Source organism: Cucumis sativus, chromosome 1 (assembly GCF_000004075.3).
Source record: "Cucumis sativus cultivar 9930 chromosome 1, Cucumber_9930_V3, whole genome shotgun sequence".
Lineage (NCBI taxonomy): Eukaryota > Viridiplantae > Streptophyta > Magnoliopsida > Cucurbitales > Cucurbitaceae > Cucumis > Cucumis sativus.
The window spans coordinates 19,566,775-19,583,579 of NC_026655.2; the positions used below are offsets into that span (position 1 = coordinate 19,566,775).

The 16,805-nt window shown below is 34.5% G+C and overlaps 1 protein-coding gene and 1 long non-coding RNA gene across 3 annotated transcripts; one reads left to right on the forward strand and one right to left on the reverse strand.

The window, feature by feature from the left end:
* The first annotated feature begins 84 nt into the window (after positions 1-84).
* On the forward strand, positions 85-1,537 carry LOC116403227. Its single transcript, XR_004215877.1, has 2 exons — positions 85-557; positions 638-1,537. It is a non-coding gene; the product is annotated as an uncharacterized LOC116403227 (long non-coding RNA).
* A 2,385-nt stretch (positions 1,538-3,922) lies between these two features.
* On the reverse strand, positions 3,923-16,729 carry LOC101216587 (N-lysine methyltransferase SMYD2). Of its 2 annotated transcripts, none has more exons than XM_004147389.3 (15): positions 16,445-16,729; positions 16,160-16,297; positions 15,376-15,462; positions 11,844-11,915; positions 11,527-11,725; positions 10,334-10,449; positions 8,907-9,299; positions 8,678-8,812; positions 8,237-8,371; positions 7,982-8,137; positions 7,574-7,813; positions 5,800-5,909; positions 5,475-5,589; positions 5,200-5,280; positions 3,923-4,397 (listed from the first exon to the last, which is right to left on the reverse strand). In XM_004147389.3, the coding sequence occupies exons 1-15, from the start codon at positions 16,571-16,573 to the stop codon at positions 4,176-4,178; spliced, it is 2,328 nt and encodes a 775-aa protein (XP_004147437.1). In that variant the 5' UTR covers positions 16,574-16,729; the 3' UTR covers positions 3,923-4,175. The 2 variants fall into 2 exon arrangements, with proteins under 2 accessions (XP_004147437.1, XP_031735977.1); XM_031880117.1 differs by having other exon boundaries at positions 16,388-16,529.
* Positions 16,730-16,805: the final 76 nt, after the last annotated feature.

Sequence of the window (16,805 nt, forward strand, 5' to 3'; positions counted from 1 at the left end):
CTTGGTTTTCCAATGTTAGGAAGGCCTTGGTCGCTTGTAGGTAATACTTAGTTTTCTATTTTCAACCTTAAGGATGCACTTTATTTTAAACTGTCCATCCTAACATCCTTTTTTTTTTTTCTTTTTCTTCTTTCCTTCAGGTAATAAAGAATAGCGGCCTTGAAGAATTAAGAGTTGGAGTCTGGCATCTTTGGCACTTTATATCATGGAAAATGGAGGGGAACTGATGTTGCTATAAAACGAGTCAATGATAGGTGTTTTGTTGGGAAGCCTTTTGAACAAGATCACATGATTGTTGTTTTTAAGTAATTGGTTTTTCTCTACTTGTGTAATTCGTGTATTTTTCTTTTTGTTCCTTCACTCAAGTCCTTTTTATTGGTTTATATTGTACTAGAGAGAAGATTTTTTAAATGAAGCACTTAAGCTTGCTGATTTGCTCCACCCAAATGTGGTGCTTTTTATGGTGTTGTACTTGATGGCCCTGGGAGATTTGTGGCCACAATAACAGAATATATGGTCAATTGTTCGCTCAGAAATGATTTGTTGAAGAATGAAAAGTAACAATTGTTCTCAATTTTCATATGTTTAATTTAATTTGTTAGAAGTTAGTTGCAGTATAATATATCTTCACCCTTAGATGATGCAGGAGTCTTGACAAGCAGAAGAGCCTCTTGATTGCTATGGATGCGACTTTTGGAATGGAATACCTGCACATAAAGAATATTGTGCACTTTCATTTGAAAAGTGATAATCTACTAGTCAATCTTCGAGATCCTCATCGCCCAATATGCAAGGTTTGTTGTATTGTTGATAATAGCAGAATCATCATTGTAATGCATTCCATTTAGTTAAACTCTTGATTTGATTTTTAAACAAAACAAGAGGATATAAAGTGTACTGTCATTTATCATGATCATTCATGCCCAATAGACATTTTGCAAATATTTAATACCATAATTTCACTTAATACATGCACATTAGTATGATTGAGAGGTTAGTTTTATTATTGTTTTAGTAAAGCACGATGAGGATAAAGAGAGTTGTGTTCGTTTATCAAATAATTTATCATATTTGGGAGGGATCTATTTTGACAAAATTTCTTTCACGGTGTTGTGCAATCTTGGATACTTATTACACTTTTGTGAAAATACCAAATATGGTTATTTAGGATCTGCCAAGCAGATTTTTCCTCAACCATCAGGCAATTTGAGATGTGAAATGTATCACAAATAAACGACATTGATCTTATTAACAAGAATGGGTTGATAACCCTAAGTACATTTACTTAGAGCACAATCACAATCGCATTAGAATATCCTTTCCTCTCTCCCATTGGAGATTTAGCTTCAATGAGACTGAAGCCAATACTACTGAATAAGAGGCCCGGGCAAAGGTAGAAATTATAGAGGAATATGACATCAGAGCATTTGATTGTGGAGGAGAGCATAAGTAGTTAACCTAATAGGGAAGGTGCATTGTGCACACAAGGAAATTCTAATGCGATTGTAAAAGACAAAAAAAAAAAAAAAAAAAAAAAGAATACTCAAGATCATACTTAGCGGATGCCCTTTGTCGCTTTCTCGCTAGGTCCTAGACTAATGAGAAAAATCAAGGGAGAAAGTCTACGATCAGAAAGGCGAATAAATACTAGTTGTGGTTTACGACTGATCTTATCCAACGGATTAGACACCTAGGGATGTTGGACGGTAGGTATGAAGTTGTCCTACTTAACCTACACTAGAAGCATGAAGGTAGCAATGTCGCTCTTTGCTGCGTTGAAGCTAGCACGTATCTTTTGTACCACTTCTCCCTTGAAATGCATATTGAATGAGTTTATGGGTCTCAATTCTAAACATTAGAAAATAGGAATTTGCAGAACAAGATCGAAAAAATGTGAATCAGGATGCTTGGAGATGGAGAAATTTGAACCCATATATATGCAAAGAGGGGTTTATACGACCGCCAAAGACAGAAAAATTTCAATAGAATCTGGGTCTAAGTTTGGAGGTTAGACTGTATATTTCAAAAGCAAAAGAATTGTGCATGATAAACTATTTTGTATATAAATTTAAAGTGACTATTTTGTATATATATTTTGGTATATTGTATATATACACAGTTATACTATGTATCTTGTTCTTACTTTAAATTTACTGTGTATATATACAATATATACCAAAATATACTAATTACATATACGTTTTAAATTCCTGCAATAGTTTGTTTTATGAGGAAGATTTCATGGAAGGAATATGTTCCATGAGAGTGAAAAAAGACATTTCGAAAAAGGCGAATGCTCTAAAGAAGCTAAGAGTATTAACTCTCGGATTCCTTAGTATTTCCTAAGATTTTAGGAAATCGTGATCGCAAACAATGAAGAATTAAACAATAAGCTAGACAAAATGATTGTGAAGGCTGAAGGCATTAAAAAATTATGACTGATAAGAGTAGTTCAACTATTGAAGAAGAAAATATGAAAGATAGGGATGAGGACCGTGATGGAGGAAACGGTCAAAGAAATATTGGTGAGGATGACAGATAAGATGATAATATGAGAAATATTTATATGGTTGGACAAGTGGATAGAAATGACAAGAACAGTAATGAAAATGAAAGTGCAAAGATATATTGTTATCGTTTAAAGTTTATGTAAAGTTTTTTTTTCATACACGTATATATATCTATATATATACTATTGCATATATATATATATATATATATATATTGTATATATGAAGTGGTATATATGTGTAAGCAACATTACAGAATAAAAAGTTAAAACGTTTAAGGTAAAGTACAATGTAATGGAGTGACAAAAATTGTGAGGAATTGAAGAAGACAACTAACCAGAAGTTTGACAAGAACGAAAGGACAAAATAAACTGAAGACGAAATAGGAAATATTGAATAACAAAATTGAAGACACTGAAATTGATTGAAGAAAATACCAAAATTGACGCCAGATGAAATTATTGAGATGTTCTACGTGGTGATGAAAATAAGGATATACGGTTATTTTTAATTAATAAGTTATTCCATATTAGAAGAGATTTTATTTGATATTTAAATAATAAATTATTTCCAAATTATTTATATATTAAAGTTGTACATTAAAGAAAGTAATAACTTACCTATCATATAACGCCAATAAGAAAATAATTTAAATTTAATTTTGAATATTATATATAATTAATAATTTTAATTTTAATTAATAATTATGATAAAATTATAATTATCCTAAAAATGTAAGAAATCTTAATCAAGATAATAAAATTTAATTGACGATATTTGTAAAATTTACTAGTAAATATAGTTATTTCCTCTAAATCTTTCTTTATTTAGAACAAAATGTTCACTAATTAAAATATAACGGAATTCAAAATTCGCAACCAAATTTGTTATTATTTTGTCCAAAATAAAGCTTTCAAAAGTGTAGACTGAAAATGGATAAAATTTAAAGAATAATATAATTTTTCAAAGTAATGACAAAAATATCCTACCTAATTTGATTTTTTTTTAACAATGTTTGTTTAATATTTATTGACAAGAAAAGGGATGGAAAGAAAAAAAATGAGAAGTCATACCCAATAGACAATTACTGAAAGTTGTATGTTGGGTTTACGATTTAAAGACTTTACTCCACACCTCCAACTCAGTCGGAAAGCATAAATTCCTTGCACCCTAGACCTCCGGTGCATTGTGCAGACATTGAATGACGAGCATTTCTAGAAATAATTTAACCATTTGATTAATAATAGACAAATTTCTTATTTTTAAGTTAAGATTACTGGCTAAACTTGAGAGTTTAATAATATCCTTAAAATCTAATAATTAGGTGTGTAGTAACGTTTTTAAAGAATCGTAAATATAACAAAATTTATCAATGAACAACCCTACAAATGATATGATCTATTATGGATAGATTTAAAAAACTTGATCTTGAAAATTCTTTTGTATTATGTTGTATTAAGTTTGATTCTTATATTTACAAATGTCCCAAAAATTATTACTCAGAAGATGACACTAATGAAAGAAAAAATTATAGAGGTACCAGCTACCATTTGCACAGAATAATAGAGGGAAAGAAAGGAACAATTTTGTAAAATACAAAGTTTTACAACTTCTAAGTTTCTAACAGCTGAGAAGTGGAGTTTTGGCTTTCATGGAAAGTTGTGATTAAAGATGTGTGCTGACGAATTTGTGAGTTTCTTCCTCCAAGATGTTCAAAAACGGAAACATTGTGTTGACATTTGATCCATAATAACACCTGAAAATTTTACTCAATCGCTTAATGCAGTCCACAGCATTGTGGTCACCCACAGATATCAGAATGGAAGAAAGCTTTGAGAGTTCATTGCCAATGGCTATATGATTTTCGCCATACAACTTCTCAAGAATCTGCAAAAGCAGGAATGTAAAGCTCAGATTTTATGTGCTCCAAACAAAATGAAGAAAGTTGCCTCAAATCTAAAACAGAAAAGGAAGAAAGAAACATTCAAAAAGAAATTGGACAAGCGATTCAGATGAAAATGATGTATTTCCAAACGAAACATATGCAGGAGGTTCAGATTGATTTAGTTTCATTTTGTAACCCCTCGTCACTGTTACGTAGCACAACACTGCACACCTCATAAATTAACTTCAATCTCATATTTTTTTATAATAAAAAAAAAAACTAATGAGAAAAAATTAATTGATGAATGAAATAATCCAATGAGTACAGAAGGGATAGCATCAAAAATTACCTATGAGGCTTGAACAATAGGGGAAGATAACAACAGAAAATGGTGGAGCAAATAAAGAGAGAAAAAAAAGATGAAAAGATGTACAACCCAAAGAGATAAAATAATAAAGCAGATAATCCCCCATCAAGTGCTATAAGGAAATACAGTGATGCAGCATGCCTCACATGTTTCACAAACGTCGAAAGATGGCCCAATATGTTATTTTTAAGAATATAAATGGAATTGTACATCTTTAGGATGATTATCACAGAAAAGTGGAGCATGCTGAAACAAGTTTACTTGCTATAAATACAATTATAAAACTCCATAGGGAAAGCAGATGGCCCAATATGTTATTTTTAAGAATATAAATGGAATTGTACATCTTTAGGATGATTATCACAGAAAAGTGGAGCATGCTGAAACAAGTTTACTTGCTATAAATACAATTATAAAACTCCATAGGGAAAGCATACCCGAATTGATGCTTTACAATGTTCTGCTGCAAGCTCTAGTTTTCCAAGCAAAGAGAAGGCCTGCGACAGATTGTCTTCAGCCTACAAGAATTAAATCACATACCATCATTCGTATCCAACTCAACCAGAACTAGCATCACTCAAGTAAGATTGTGACACGCATTGTTCACACTACAATCATTTTCACATAGGTATCTCTAATTCTCTATCATTCGAGCAGTAGATAAAAGGAAATGATACCCCACGTAGTGTTTGATATGGAAACAATAACTCACTTCTGCTATACGCCTATTATATTCATGCAATGTCGACTTCAGTGAGATTAGAGCTCCCAAAGCATCCGAGACTGTAGTCTCTGACACCCTATTTAAATTTATCTCCTGCTGCAACCTGTGTAGTTTTTCAGCCAGCTATCAAACCCGGGAGAAAATAAATTCATGATAGCTTCTTATAGATTTAGAACATGCTCTGTAAAGATCATATTCCGAAACAGCAAAACTCCAGGCAAAAAAAAAAGAAAGGATTTTCTTGTTATGAGCAAGTACAGAACGAATTATGACAATACTAACGGACTTAGGCAATACTGCATCAGGATATTACCTTGTAAAGTGAATCCCAGCCTTATCCACAGTCAAACGAGATGATTTTATATCACAATAAGATCCACATTTCAAGCAATGGCTAGGACCAGCATGAAGGAAGCTGTCAGTCTATGGAATCCAATAGCACCATTTAGTCCATTGCTCAAATCATTATTAAACTTGGCAAAAGCATAAAGTTTTTATCCATCTCAAACCATTGTGAAAGATATGGCATGAAAGCAATAATTTGGCATTCAAGAAAATGAATAAACTTAGCTTCTCTTTGGGTTTCGTTAGATAAAGAGTTCGAGGGTTATTGTTGTTTGAATATTATTAGTGGTAGTAGTTAGAGTTTTTTCTTCTCTTATGGGTTAGATCGAGTGACTTGTAGTTGTAACTTGGTAGTATGATTTTCTTTCTTTTCTTTTTTTTCTTTTTCTTTAAATAGGAAACAGAGTTTATTCAACAAAAGAGCCAGAAAAACAGCATAAGGTCCGGGGTTGAGGAAACCCTCTCCCACAAAACTAATCAAGAAGTGCCCTCTAATTGTTAATAATCATAAGGCTATAATTACAAAAGAATTTGGTGTAATTGGTGCACCACCAAGAGGCGCTATACTGCACAAAAGACCTAAAAGAATAAAAAAAATTAAACTTATCGTCGAAGGTTCTACTATTCCTCTCATTCCAAAGACACCACAAGAGCACATGGGTAGTGGCACATCACCAAAGGATTTTGCCTTTCTGACCTATCCAACCACCCGCCATCAAGATCTTCCCTCATCCAATCCTCGATCTTCATGGGGAGACACCCAACCACCTAAACGTGCAAAAAAGAATTCTCCACCCTTTTGAAGCAAACTCACGTTGAAGAAACAGGTGATCCAGACTCTCCATATCCTTAAGACAAAGGCAGCACATGGATGGAGAGAGGGACCACTTTCGGAACTTCCCTTGAAGCTTCTTATGCATATTAAGGTGTAAGGCAGCACAGAGATATATTAGTGGAATATTAGTATGGTAATGGTTATTAGAAGGGGCATATTAGTAGTTAGATAGTAAGATGGTTAGGATTTCAGTTATAAATAGAGGGAATGGGTTAAGAGAAAGGTGTGAAGTATTTTGTGGGATTTTCTTGAGAGAATTTGGAGAGTCTAGCCCTCTCAAAAGGCTAGGAGTTAGCATTGTTACTTGTTCTTGTGGTATTATGTACTTTCCATATTTGACTCTCCTTGTATGTTATTTGTGTTCTTGAGTATGTTTTGGTGTTCTTGAGTATTTTCACGTTATGTGGGATCCTAAAATAAGGCTTCTAAAAGCAAGAGACTAAAGAAAAATCTTCACTTTCTTGGGAATCTTAACCCTCCAAGTCGGTAGTACCATTGCTCTTACGGTTGCTGAAATCTCGGGTGGTGAACAGGAATAGAGATAGCTTATGGGGGAAAGCAAATATTCTACCAAGTCTACATTTCCTAAATTTGACAAAGGAGATCACAAAAAATAATCTCTTTGGTATTTTTATTTTATTTTTTTAGGACACAAAGACCATTTCATTGATATGGTGGAAAGAAGGGACAAAAATCCAATCAACAAAGTAAAGAAAACAGATACATCCAACGAGTAATGAGAGTAGATAAGTTATAATTTCAAAATGGGGGGTTAATTTGATCCATGATAATGGTATAGCTCTCGTGAGAGAATTGGTTTTTGCTTCATTTTATTTGGTTGAAATTTTCTAACTTTTCAACTTCTCAATGAGAATTTTCAATTTAGTTTCAAAGAGTATTAGAATACCTGCATGAAAGGCTCCAGAATCATTTGGTCATTGACCGTAAGAAAGTCCTTGGTTTTCGTGTTTTCACAGCTGAAGATGGATCTATCCAAGACCACACCACGACAATTTGGATTAATGCAACAAAATGCGTTGATCACAAGGTCGGATATATGCACAGTTGAGCAACCACTACACTGACAATTAAAAGAGTACTCATCCTTTAGCAACTGAAGACGGTCTTTACAGTCCAACTGACCAACCTGTCAGGGAAGTGGAAGTACATTTGGTTAGGAAGAGCATCTAGCTTTCTATTGTAACTGATCAGAAAATAAGGTGCAACATTTATGTTTTAGAAGGAAAAGATAAAAGAACAGAGTGCATATACTGTGATCAGAAAATGTAAGCCCGAGTTTGGAGAGTAGGCAAACCTGTGGACCATAGGACAACTCTAGGGGGCACCCCACTGCCATAAACACAGTTGCCCGGATAAAGAGGGTGCGTGAATTAAAATATGCATGGATGTTTGGTTTGCACGAATGGTTAAACAAGCTTCCAGTTGTATAAATAGCTTGACCTACCCTGACCTATTAGAAACCACAATGAGGAAGTACCAAATACAAAGATTTGCTATTTAAATCAAATGAAAAAATAAAGCATGGAGAAATAGAGGCAGATGAGCTTACTTGTTCCATATTACAAGTAAAAGGAACCACACTAGATAAACTTTCATCCTTATCTGGTGACCCTGGTGCATCAAAGGATTTCATACGAACAATAGATATAGAGTTTGTCCTAATTTGGGATATAAGTATGGCAATCTGCATTGATAGAGCAAATAATCCATCTCACAATCATGTGCCACATAAACTACTCTAGTGGAACTATTGACAATTTTAAAATACTAACCTAAGTACTTAATTGATAAAATATATTTGAATCAGATTTTTGTTTTTATTACTGAAAAAGATAAGGCCAGCCATCAAAATGCAAGTGTCTGAAAATGTAGAATAATTAAACATCATCAAAAGGAAAGGGCGCTATCATACAAGCCTGCTTAGTCAAGTAAATTGAGCCTCTTTCATTCTTTTTAGAACAGACAATGGAGTGAAAGTGAGCCAACAAACCTGCGAGGTGGTGTTCCCATTTATTGCAATTTTAGAAGGGAAGAATTGCTGAAGACAACTTAATAACATAATGGAATAGATTATACACTCCAGCTTGCTGTCAGCGTGCATTTCCGGAAAGTGGTGTGAAAGGTTCTACAGTAAAACATTGGAATAGGCTTCGGAGTAAGCCCTTTTTAAGGAAAAAAATCAAATACAATTAGAAGGGCTATATAGTCATCAGAAGTACCAACATATCCACAATGTTAGAAGCATCTGTAAAGACACCTCTCTGCGCTATAAATTTTGCCACTATTCGCCCAGCCAAAACTATTTCAGATGGCAATATTGCAGGCCAATGCACACCATCACATTCATGTTTATGTTCAGGAACATCTTCAGTCCTTAACTCCGAAAAACTGCACAGAGTTATTTCTTGAACATACTTTCTGAGGTCATCAGATAGATTTTTAAAAATATCTTGAACATCTGGAACATTTTGTAACATACGCCCCCCAGCTTGTATCTGGCAATGTTGTGAGCAGTACAGAGGAATTGAGCATGATGGACAAGGTACTTTATCCACTGGTAGTTCATTCAAGCAGTAATGGCAATGAGTCTCTCTACAATGCTTCAATATTACCTGCCAGTCAAAGTTGAAGTAAACGTTATAACTTGAAATAGGAAAATGTGACAATAGAATGAGATTTGTTAAATTTTAATACTTTGAGAGATTTAATTGGTTCACGTTTCCAATGTATTTAGGAAAAATATGTCGAGTCAGAAGTGACAAATTAAATGACTTTAAAGCAGGAAAGAGTTAAAGATTATGTTGACTGCAATACCATTTAGGCTTTGTCAGACAGTACAAGAGTGGTAAAGTCATTAGTCCAATGAGACAAGAACCAAACAAAATCTACTAAAGAGAAGAGGAACTGACTAGATTGTTGTCAACCAGTTCCTGGTTGCAAAGCCTTTAAGAGAGCCCCTGAACAGAGAGAAAAAGGACAGAGACAACTCTAACCTGGCTACCAATTAACGGAGTAGGAGAAAGTACAAGACAGGTATAGGAAGACTTGTCCAATTCAAAACCAGATCCTTTTTGGCTATTTCCACTACATGACTTGTTTGGTTTTTCAATTTTGTGAAAAAGATGTCCAAATTGAATCTAAGAGCACTCCTAGTTTTAGCATTATAATGAATTTACTTTCTATTTTCAAAGAGAAACAATGAAACTTGTAAGAGAAGTAATAAAAGATAAACTTAAAGATGGCTTTTTGTTATTAATCTTCTGGCAACATTTAACTTAGTTGGTACCTCTCTCTTCAGTAGAGTTTTTATGGGCTTTTTTTTACACCCTTGTATTCTTTCATATATTCTTAATGAAAGTAGTTGTTTCAATATATATAAAACTAAAACATCTAGAAAATATACAGGATACTTCCTCGTGAAAATATTGTTTCTTAACAGTAAGGCCCAACGGGTTGGGGAAGAGGAAGAGGAGCCTCCTAGACAGTCACGGTCATGTAAGTTGTAGACCTAGCGGTAACCGGCAGTGTAGGTGTAAAGTTGAGAGAAATTGTTGAATTAAAAAAAAAAAAAAAGAAGAAAAGGTGAAAAAATAGGATGGGCAATAAAATGCACTCCCCATGATTTAGAAGAGAAATATGTACTCACCACGGCATAAGGTTCTTCAACATGAACCAAGGATGATGGAGGTATCTCAGTGGGTGAAACCATTCCTCTTCCTTTAATCGATGTGGTGACATGTAATTTTACTTGGATTGGATCATCTGTAATACATATCATGCTACTTTTTAGCAAGTGCCTGATACTGAGTACCTGTGTTCAACACACACAGGAAGCAGAAACCAAAATTTGGTTGAGCGATCCATATAAGCAGATCATCTAAACTAGCTTGGAGGTTGTTTAAGAAGAGTATTTTAAAGACTATTTTGGCACCTTCCCAAAAACTTCAAGGCACCCCTTTATGCTGTTCAGCAAAGATCAGTCTCGGGATACCTACTGTGCACTTTACTAATAGTGCAGATACCACCAAGGAAAACCTACTAGAAAGCCACAAACATTTTTAGGGTATTTGAACTACTACATAGCTTTTATCATCTCTTTGTGAAAGAAAATGACTGTCAAAATATTAAGAACAGACTTGAAGAGAAAAAACTCAATCCCTTTCCTACCAAACCCTTCTATCAATTGAAGATAAAAAGAGGAAATCCTCTCAACCCAGAGAAAAACACATGCAATTGTTTCACCTCCAAGTCCTAGAAAGTGTAATTTCCGTTTGATGATAGAATACCATGGTAACCAGAGGTGATTACTTACGTAAGGAGTTTCTGTTTTTGATACCCTAACCATAGCACTTGGGGGCAGGAGTTCTCAGGGTTTTGGAGCTTGCTATAAAGAAAATGAGGATTGTGGACTCTTGTGATATCTACAGGTCATATATTCACAAGATCGAAAACATAGCCAGCTCCAGAAATACAAAAAACCAAGCAATTGTACAAGAAAAGAAATGTTGATGGGACAAGAAAATAGTAATTAATTATAAAGAGGATGGTATCTTATCCTATAAATAAATCAAAAAGTAAACACCAGGAAAATAAGTATTGCAGAAAAAATTACATCACATAAATTTAAATCCATGGGGCCGCTGCCATTTTTTCCAAAACTTAAACATAAGAAGGAAATTCAATTTCATGTCCACCTTTAAATCTCTAATCGAATCGCATCACATCACTTAAAATTTGAAGCTCAATCATTTAGTGCAAAGAAAAAATCTTGAGTTTTTATTCGCAAAAATTAGCAGAAAGAATTAAACAGTAGATATAAATATCATTCACATAGCATACCAAAATCATCCAATTTGTTTTTGCTATGTTCATTTGCTGTATTTGACCTACTATGCTGATGTTGGACAACCTTCAGCTCATCGTCTATCAGCTTTTTTCCATTGAATGATACCTCCACATGCTTAGAAATTTTGAAGTCACGGATAGCATCATCAAAAATGTCCATACTAACATTTGCTTTACCTCTTCTGTACCATGCCTTTAGAAGAAGGAAATAAAAATATTACGTGGCAATAATAAGACAAGGGGAAGATCCAACAACTGGAATACAAGGAATTCTTTGTCCACGTAAAAATATCAAATGAAATTAGTTTCACCTTTGCATAGGTTGATGAAATTTGAAGTGCTCTATTGCAATCTCGTAAACACTCCAGCTGCAGATCCATTTTCTGAAGAGAGCATAAAGCAGATGGATAAGTGACAATGGAGGAACCTACATCATTCAGTTCATACATATATTTGCAATGATTAATTACGTACTCTCTTACCTCTTTTATAAGCAACTTCAATCCTAGGACTCCAATATCACAATACACACAAAGTGCACAAATACGGTCTTTGTTAGGAATTGTGGGGCACAAAACTCCAAAAAGGCCCAAATTCTTTTTATTTAACCCTTAAGCAACTATTTCTATTGGTTAAAAGTTCAAGGTTTTTTTAAAGAAGGAAAAATCAGTGTGTGAAGAATCTTAATGAATTGATTTGGAGGCGATTTTTCTTGAAGAGAGAAATAGATAATGGCAGTGGAATGTATTACTTCAAGGGGTAAATGAGCCCCGGACCTTTTTTTCTTCATTACACATTATATATATGTATATGTAAAGGAAGAAAATATTGAAGTGTTGAAAGTTCCATTGCAGCTGAAGGAAAATTAATCTGAGAGCTTCACTAGTATTTTTTTTCCCTTCACCAAGGCATATTTTGTGTAACAGTGGGATTACTGAAGAATTATAGTGTATTTTTTCCTCTTGGGTTGGGAGTTTCTATTTCCAAGGTACCGAGTTGTGGTATCTGGATTCAAATAACTTTTGTTGGGCTAATTTGGGGAAGAGATTTGTAACAATGTGTTAGGGTTCTTTTCAATCTCCATCATAGTAAAACATGTTGTTGCAGAAGATTGGACGTAGTCCCGAGTTTGGAACTAACCAGTATTTATTTCGATGTCGTTCTCCTTTTTCCCTTTGCTTTATTATTTATAATTTAATGATTGATTGATTATTTGGCTCTAACAAGTGAAGTGGGAGTTTGAGATATGATTTAGTTTATTCTGCATTTATTTATATCTCGAGTAAATTCCCAACAGTCTTTCCTTTAGGGATGCCCATGTATTTTCAAAAGCATGTGATAGATGTCAAAAGTGTTGGTAACATTTCTCAATGCCGTGAGATGCCTTTAGAACACATAATAGAGAAGATAACTCCGTATGTAGCGAGAAAGATTCTTCTCCAAAGGTTTTGGAAAGAAGGGATGGGCTAACACTTAAGAAGAAGCTCAATACCAAGACTAGAAAATTAAGTAAGGTAGACTAACTAGATATTCATATCCAATCATGGTATACTACATGAGCGACAAGTTATAGATGGGAGAATATGACAACTTTAGAAAGTACCAAAAAACAAACGGGATATTTGAAGATTCAAACTTTTTTTAGAGAATGATATTTAACAAAACCCCAAAACAAAAAAATCAATACCAACCAAAGAAATTAACTTTACAATATTTTTTTTATGAAAACTATTTTCATTGTGTAAAGATGAAAGAATACAAGGGCTAACCAAACATCCTCTATAAACCTCCTACTAAAGGAAGGGACTTCAACTAAGAGAGATGTTCCCTAGCAAATAATTACACAAAAGTTCAACACCGAAGCCCAAAGGAAGACATGAAATCTCATCAAGGACCACACCTCACTAGAGTCTTTTTCCTTCCCTCTAAAAACTCTATCATTCCTCTCCCCCCAAATATCACATACAATAGCACACACCCTAGCAAGCCAGAAAAAACACCTCTCTCTCTAAAAGGTGGATGTAGAAGAAACTTCTCGACTGTGGTTCAAATGTCTCTATTACCAATGATGCTGACATCGAACTCCTAAAAAGAAGAATACCACATTGTCCTCATATACTGGCATTCCCGAAAAAGATTATTTATATCTTTGTTTGCTTTTCAACAAAGAATGCAACAAAAAGGTCCCACAAGTTTAGTTCTTCTCCAAAACAACCTATTGCAAGTATTCACACGACCAAGTAATACTTGCCAAGTAAAGAACCTAACTTTCTTAAGGATCTTAATACTCCAAATAATATCAAACACAAACAGCCCAAGAGGGGAAGTATCTAGAAGAAGGATTTACAAGAAACCCCTTCCAAAAGATTTGGACTCCAAATGCGAACATCCCCTCTCTCCTCCCTAAAGGAGTATCCCTCTACTAAAGAAAGCAAAGAGGCAACTTCCATTGTTTCCCTATTGGACAAGTTATGACGGAAACCAAAGGAAAAAGAAATGGAGTTCTCCGACCAAACTAAAAAATCAGATATCGAACAATTTTTAAGGGAAGAAAGGTGATACAAATGAGTGAAAATTGTAGAAAGAGTGCCCTCCCCCACCCACTAATCCTCCCATAAATATGTATCCCTACCATTTCCCACAACACACCTCACAAAATGAGAATAGGTAGGAAGCTCAAATGAAATATATTTCCGAGGGTTCCCTTGTGTGCCTTTAGCCTTTCTCCACCCATTCAAAAGGGTGGTTAACATGCATACTCACCACAAAGCTTCAGGCTTGAGAGTACAGCGCCATAGCCACTTAGCCAACAAAGATCTGTTCTGAGTCCTTAGATTTTCAATCTCAAGACCCCCCTTGTTCACAGGTTTTCCCACTGCCTTCCAACTTAACAAATGAGAGCCTTTTCCTTCATCCACACCTTTCAAAAGAAAGTCCCTCATGAACAAGACCTTGGTTTGGATGGTTTTACTGTGGCTTTCTTTCAGAACAATTGGAATATTGTTAAGGGAGATATAGAAAGGGTTTTTGAAGTTTTTTTTGAAAGAGGTATTCTTAATCGGCCCATGGTGGAGACTTATGTATGTCTTATACCTAAGAAGGAAAATGTCATTTCTTTCATCCAGACCGAGGTCTTGTTCCTATCACTGCTAAACACGACCTTTCTAGTTTCCTCCGGGGTGAACTTAACTACAAGCTCCTCGTCCTCTCTAGGAGAGATGGGGCTCCAAGCAATACCTTCAACAAAAGGTCTCTTGAGTTATTGGACTATAAAGCTTCGGAAAAACCAAAGAATTTCCTCCTCTATCTCTCTATCATCACTATTTCTCACCCCACTCTCAAGTAACAAAGAACCAATATGATTCTTACTCTTTCTACTACTAGCCACTCTATGGAAGAAACTAGTATTGCAGTCCCCTTTCTTGGCCCATTTAACTTTGGCCTTTTGTCTCAAGCCAATTTGGATTACACCCTCAGTTGAAATCAATACCCTTTTACACTTACTAAAAGGGTATAGATTATCTAACAAAATATGCATTTTATTCATTCAATTAATTACAAGCATTAGAGTCTCCACGAGGGAGCATGCACACACAGGTGAGTAAGTGTGAACGAGAGAGTGTGTGTGCAGACAAACTACAGGAAACAACAAGCATGTTACCAATTCATTTTTCGTTAAAAAACAATGTAGCAATGTCATAGTTTTACATTAAATATGAATCTAGGGTGAGCATGGAAGACAGGAAACAACTACCAAAACGCCCATTCATTACTCATGAAATAAAAATTGTAGCACTATTATAGTTTACATTAAATATGAATCTGCTGAAGGAATGAACTCACATGCAAAACGGATGCTCGATTCACATATAAGGTTGCAACCAAATTCTTATCCATGTCAACAGCATTCATTGGAGCCACTTGCAGAGCCTGTGGACATCATAAGAAAAGGCAGAAAACATGGAATCCCAGTCAAAAATGTTCGAAAACTAACAATGTGTATGATTGTAATGTAAAGCAATCCTGGAAGATAGAACCAGTTTTCAATACTTCATTGTAAGTTAGAGTTGTAAGTCAATCCAGAAATTGCCCGACTGCCATCATACTATGATCTTAGTATGAATAGTTTCTTGAAATTGTCAATATAAACATAATGGACTAATAAGATTCAATTCGAAGGATTTTTCTTTCTTTCATTACTCCATCAAGAAAAAATATTTGTGACTTTTATTTATGAATCGTTCATTCTAATCACCATTCCCCATACAATTCTAAATAGAAATTCTTATATTTAAAATTGAATTGAATTATTTATTTATTTAATTCAAATAATATAAATAAATTTGCAAATTGGAATATATAGTTATATTACCTACATTATAGAATATCAAATGAAAACAGTAATATGTAGTGATTAGAGGAAACGTCTAAAATAAACAAAAATAATAAATATTTCTGCACTTTGTCATCAACCTTGGTTGGAAATGTTAATTATAAAATAACAGCGACCCACTCTTATTGACACAAGGAAAACCACTTATGCTCCTTTTTCACAAACTGGAAAATGCTTTCCATTGCAGCACCGCAGCAATTCGAGATAATCATCAAGTAAAATGAAATTTGATACCTTGGAATAATAAACCAACGCATTAGTATAATCCCCGTTCAAGAAGCATTGGTTTCCCTGGCGCTTCAACTCCAGAGCAGCGTCCTTCTTCTTACCACAGAGAGCATTTTCAGGATCCATTGCCAAATCCCCGATGATCTGAGACATTAGAGGCAAAACCCAACATCTTAAATTGCGCATAGTCCTCCCAAATTACATTTTTAAGTGTAACCCAGATGCTAGTTTTACCTACTCTTCCAGAGAGAAATGGAAGAGAAATAGGAGGCCATTTACAACCATGCTTACTTGGAAGAAGAGCTGCGATTGCTGAAAAAGGCGTAATAAGAAAGAAGAGGATGAGGGAAGATCATCGGCGGTGGTTGAACCCACCATCTGCTTCAAGTTCTCCGGCACCAGTGACTTCAGCTTTTCCATAATGTTGAGAAATGAGTGCAACAAAGCTTGTAGCTAAATTTAAAGCTTCAAAACTTCGAAAAACTATCACCCGATCGAGCTTTGGTTTCGGCTTTTACCTCCGATTGTCATTAACGAAATTTCAAGTTTTATTTTTCCTTCGAAATGAAAATAATTGGGAAATTACTAAAAAATGGGACTATTTTAAAAGGTACAAGGAGTTTTGAGATGAGTAAAAACAAAGATAATTTCA

Coding starts and splice junctions, on each gene's coding strand:
- LOC101216587 (XM_004147389.3), bottom strand. CDS start 16,573: ATGGAAAAGCTGAAGTCACTGGTGCCGGAGAACTTGAAGCAGATGGTG. Junction 16,298..16,444: donor AATCGCAGCTCTTCTTCCAA/GTAAGCATGGTT, acceptor CTAATGTCTCAG/ATCATCGGGGATTTGGCAAT. Junction 5,281..5,474: donor ATAATAGGCGTATAGCAGAA/GTGAGTTATTGT, acceptor TAATTCTTGTAG/GCTGAAGACAATCTGTCGCA.